Source organism: Mesoplodon densirostris, chromosome X (assembly GCF_025265405.1).
Source record: "Mesoplodon densirostris isolate mMesDen1 chromosome X, mMesDen1 primary haplotype, whole genome shotgun sequence".
NCBI classification, from domain to species: Eukaryota; Metazoa; Chordata; class Mammalia; order Artiodactyla; family Ziphiidae; genus Mesoplodon; species Mesoplodon densirostris.
In genome coordinates, this window is record NC_082681.1 from 117,724,801 (window position 1) to 117,730,072 (window position 5,272).

General features: G+C 46.2%; 1 protein-coding gene across 1 annotated transcript; it reads right to left on the bottom strand.

The window, feature by feature from the left end:
• Positions 1 to 1,185: 1,185 nt before the first annotated feature.
• On the bottom strand, positions 1,186 to 4,190 carry SAT1 (spermidine/spermine N1-acetyltransferase 1). The gene is made up of 6 exons (XM_060086784.1): positions 3,939 to 4,190; positions 3,661 to 3,712; positions 3,487 to 3,570; positions 1,970 to 2,071; positions 1,835 to 1,875; positions 1,186 to 1,706 (listed from the first exon to the last, which is right to left on the bottom strand). Exons 1-6 carry the CDS (start codon positions 4,002 to 4,004, stop codon positions 1,536 to 1,538), a joined length of 516 nt encoding a protein of 171 aa, XP_059942767.1. The 5' UTR covers positions 4,005 to 4,190; the 3' UTR covers positions 1,186 to 1,535.
• Between the last annotated feature and the right edge of the window lie 1,082 nt (positions 4,191 to 5,272).

Sequence of the window (5,272 nt, forward strand, 5' to 3'; positions counted from 1 at the left end):
TTTCCCCACAAAGCTCCTTGTGTTTAGTTAACCCTTTTTATGCTTGCCAGCGTTTCTCTCCTATAGTTACTCGCCAGTCTGGCAGGATCCTGGCTGAGAATGGACTCTAAGTCTATTTTCATGACATGCTCTCTGAGCTACCAATAAATCCCAAAGCGCTCCTGTTAAACACAGTACAGGATCCTGCTTGTTTATATGGCTGCCTTCTAATTTAGGAAGCCACAAAAGACACTGAAACCAAGGGATGCAGGACAAATCGCCCTTTGAGTGAGGAGTCCAGTGTTTCTTTCCTGGAGAACACAGTAAGAGGACACAGAATACTGCTTCTCCGTTATCTGACGATTTCTTTTGGAAAACATTAATCTTGGAAATCAGTACAGTGGTTATTAACTACCATTTTTCATCACTGTGGGAATTAGTGGGTTTAGGAATTTAGGTCAGTGTCATGAATAATAAAAGGAGTTCACCTATCTAAAACTGCCTCCTCCTCAGCCCTTTTTGAGAGTTTCATTTTCAGTCCTGGAGAAAGCTTCTACTTACTTCTCCCCCCGGAGCCCCAGCAGTTTTAAGCCCTCCTATTGTTTCTCTGCTTAGAAACCCATGTGTTAACACAGTTATCAGAAACTTGCCCTCCAAATAGGATGCTAATTTCCCTGATTGGTACCTGTGTCCAACTCCAGCCTTTTATTAGTTTACAAAATTCCTTTAAAAATGTGGAATTTTTGTTCCTGCCTAACTAGCAAAGTGATTTACTTTCCCTTCACAATAGTATTTGTGTGTGGGATGAGGTTGTTGTGGGCAAGATGTTTTTTCCCCCAATTTCCAGTATTTCAGAATCCCATTTCCACCTCTTTTACTGGTGTAACAAATGGGCTTTTTTATTGTGGGCCTTAGTTTCTAAGCTCTTGAAAATTCTGTTGGATTAAGTGTAGTGTCATCAATATAAAGTCATATTTTTATATGTTGCTACACATAAAACCTTGGGATTCAACTGGCTTCTTTCTAGACATTGGGAATACCAGCACAACACAGCTCCTGACCATAAGACACTTTAAACTGGGTCAAAAACTCGCTTTTTAAAAAACAGTCAAGTCATCATGTTTCTTGGGCATTTTTACTTTGCACCCAACAGCAAGAAAAATGTCTAAGAAATAAAGGATCAGTAAAAATACTTACACCAAACAATTAAATCAAAGGGTAGTTTATTAAAAAAGAATCAAAACAGAAACTCTAAGTACCAGTGTGTACATTGTACACATTGAAATGACTCACAAGAGTGGAGTTTTTTTCATAGACATTATCATACCACCTTGCTCTTCATTAAAGATGTTCAACAGAAGTCTGACTCCAACGTGCATACAAGGATTGCCATCTTAAACAGACCTTACTTCAAACATGCAACAACGCCACTGGTAATAAAGCTTTGGAATGGGTGCTCATTCTATCATTTCACTACAAATAGGATAGAAAGCAAGGTAAATTGAGAATTTATTCTAAAATAGAATGGAAGCTGTCATTGTCTACACCAGCACTCCTCACTCCTCTGCTGCCATTTTTAGCAAGTACTCCTTGTCGATCTTGAAGAGTCTCCAGCCCTCTTCGCTGGACAGATCAGAAGCACCTCTTCTTTTGTAGAAGTTGATAGATGGTTCATTCCACTCTGCTACCAAGAAGTGCATGCTGCTGCAGCGACACTTCATTGCAACCTGTTACGCAGGAGAGGAAAACACAAACTCAGTGACATTTCACCTGCTTTCCAAGACCCAATTTTGATTCAGCTGTTAAAATAATCCAGTGACCCTTACAAATTTGGAAACCAAACACCAAGACATACCTGGCTTAGATTCTTCAGAATTTCTGATCCTATGCCAAAGCCTAAAAGAGAAAGAGGAGTACCATTTAAAAGGTCATTTTAAGGACTTCAAGCCCTGATTTCTCTTGAGAGCAGCCCCCCTGAACTCAACCATACCTCTATAATCACTCATCACGAAGAAGTCCTCAAGATACAACAGTTTGCCAATCCATGGGTCATAGGTAAAATAGTACATGGCAAAACCAACAATGCTGTGTCCTGTAATAAGAGTATCACATGAGTTATGGATGAAAAACAATCCGTCAAAGTTGTAGCTGCAAAATCAGAAGTCTATCATAAGTTTTTAAAAAACATACATGCACGTATTACAGAAATAAGTAGCCAGTGGGCCAGACTGTCTCCTGACTTTTACGCTAGTGCAATCCAGGCCACTGTTGGATGATCTCACTGTTCTTAGAACACGTATTTGCAAAAAGCACACATTAGAGCTAGCTGAAACCAGGCTAAAACTGTGGACTGGCCACTCTGCAATCTGCTGGATCTCACACTCAGGAAGTGAGAATGCTTTCATTACTTGCCAGAACGAAAGTGCTATGGTCTTAAAACTAAACACACACATTATTCACATCCTATTGATATACCGGTATCTTGACTTGGGAATAAGTCAGGTTTACACGGCAGTTCAGAATAGTTAAGTATTTGTAGTTTAGAAACTCTGCTTCCTTAAGGTCAGGACATCAGGCTAAAAGAGCAACGTTTAATTTCAGAACTTGCCTTCCAATTCACACATTTTCGATTTGGTCTCCCCAGTGTTTAAGCCGGAAGAAGTAGAGGTACCCAGGTGTGATGTAACATCCATATACCTCTGGAAAGTACCTCCTCCTGTTTTCTGCTCATTTTTTCTAGTATGAGGAAATGACCTCAGAAAAAACCGTAAGCACCCCCCACCGCCCCTGCCCAACAACTTCCCTCTTTAGCTCTGTCTTCTGCCCATTCAACAAGGACCAGAAAGGAAAAAACGACAAAGAAAAAACAAAGAAAAAAAGGAAAAAAGCATCTGACTCCTTCTTTACGGGTGTCTGTAATTCCAATTGGAGGCAAAGATTTCAAATTAAACTTTCTAGCCATTTTATAGTCCTTTGCAAACAGGAAGTGAGTACAATGGAGCTTCTGATCTACCGTGTTTTAAGTGTGTGATAATAGGGCCTTACCTCATTTATCATGATCATCTACTTTATTGTGTAAAGGATCTTTTAGTTACCTCCCCGCCCATCCATGTACACGGAAGGGCCATGTACATGGCGAAGCTAGAGACTGTAACCTGAAGATTGGGACAAATTAAAGAAAAAAATGTAATTTAACACAAATACAAAAACGGTTACGTTAGGGTCAAACAAGAACCATTTATGAAACTGAATTACAACAAACGACTTTATACCTAACTTTTCCGGGTCTCCACAGCACTGATACTTAAACAGCTCTTCTAACCCGCCCTATTATTAAGTGCAGCAATCTATTTTTTTTCTCAGTAGTTTGAACACTGGCTGGCTAGTATTTCTGGCCAACTTCTCAGTAAGTAACTTCAGCCTGTGTTGTTAGTGCTTCTACAGAGCAGCCACTACGTCTTCCACAACACTCGGTCTCTCCGGCTTCTGGAAGGAGAGGGCGATTACCTTCTGGAGTCATGTGCTCCTTGGGCACTTCTGCAACCAGGCAGTGGTAGAAGGGGTGCTCTCCAAAACCATCCTCTAGCAGATCTGCAAGAAAAGGCAGCAGGGACAGTGTTGGCCTAGATGAAGGTTGCAGGCACCGGACGCTCGTCCCCCGCCCCGCCACTGATGCGTTACCTTTTTCAGTTAATATTACTTGCTCTTCCATGTATTCGTATTTAGCCAGTTCCTGGGTTGATGTACACAGGAGAAAGGAAGAGAAACAGAAAATTAAGTGAGACCCCGGCCCTGCCAGCTGGGGAGAATGGGGTGGGCTGGGCGGGGATTCATTCCCAGAGTCTCGCCCGGAGCGGCGCGGCCGGGCCGGGGCTGGGGGAGGCAGGCGGAGAGAGGGGGACCTACCGGGGACAAGGACCCCACCGCCCGCCGCAGGAAGAGCCCATGCCTCCCGCTACCTTGATCAGCCGCAGAATGTCACTGCAGTCGGCGGCGGTGGCCGGGCGGATCACGAATTTAGCCATTTTCTTCTTTTGCTTTTCTTCCCTTTGCGGACCAAGCCCCTGTACTTGAACAGCAAGAGGAGGTGGTTCCTCATTCGTCTCCCGGGAGCGTCCTCTTCCCAGTCAGGATGGCACCATGACCCGGCGAACCTCGGCAAACGAAGCAAGAACACCAGCTAACTAAGACAACACCCGCTCGCTTCAGCCGCCCGGCTCCGCTTTTTAGCGCGAAGAAGCCCCGCCCCGGGCCGTGAGGCGGAGGCACCTCGTCCAATGAGGCACCTCGTCCAATGAGGCCGCGGCGCCTCGTCCAATGAGACCGCGACCGTCCCCCTCTTCCGGGCACCTCCCTCTCTTCCGGCCGCCCGTGTGAACCCGGCCCGCGCGGGCGGGGGCGCGGGCGGTGAGGCGCCAGGTGCGGCTCTCTAGCGGCGCCCTCTAGCGGCGTCTGGCGGAGCCTTCCCGAAAGCTCGACCTCGGAGCCTAAGCGTCCCCTAGTAACCTTCTCAAAAAGGAAGAGAGGGGTTCCCCTTTTGGCCCTGGACCAGTGACTTTGCTGTTTCTTCCTTGGAGAGAACTGGCTTTGGGCGATGGGGGGATAAGGGGATTATAGCAGTGGCTCTCATAGGGTACATTTTCGCAAGTGTTTTTCTTACGTTTTATCAGGGACCCGTTTGGGGCCGTACCATCCTCTCAGGGCAGAGCGTGCCTTTTCCCGCTCGGCTGTGCACGCAGCCTGCATCCGCCTGAGCTTGCTGCGTTTAAAAACGGCCGCCTAGGGAAGAGGACGGAGCCTCCACGGTGGCCCCTAACGGGGCTTCAGCACTGGGCGCAGCGTCTGGCTGAGAGCGAACAGGCTGTCTCCGCCCTCGGTGGGGGTCGCGGTTGAGCTGGGGTGGCACCGGGTCTAGTAGCCCAGGTGGCCTGGTGTCAGGGGAACATGACGGGTGACGAGGCCTCCAGGCCTTGTCGCAGCCCCTGCACAGACCAAATATAGAGCTAAACCTTTAAAAAAAAAAAGGGGGCCTTGTGGGTCCCTTCTTTTTGAGGGGCCCTGTGGGTCCGAAGATCCTTTCAAAACTAGTTTCATAGTAGTGGTAGGATTTCGTTTCCTTTTCTTACTCTCGCTGAAATTTTCCAGAGAACTGATGTGTGATGACGTCATTGCCCTCATGACTAAAGGAATGTGTGCTTGTATTGTGTTTTCTAGAATTTCCTAAGGTAAGCTACTTCGATTCCTCAATGATTTTTTTCCCCCCTCTGCTGGTAATTTTTAGAGTTAACAGAAT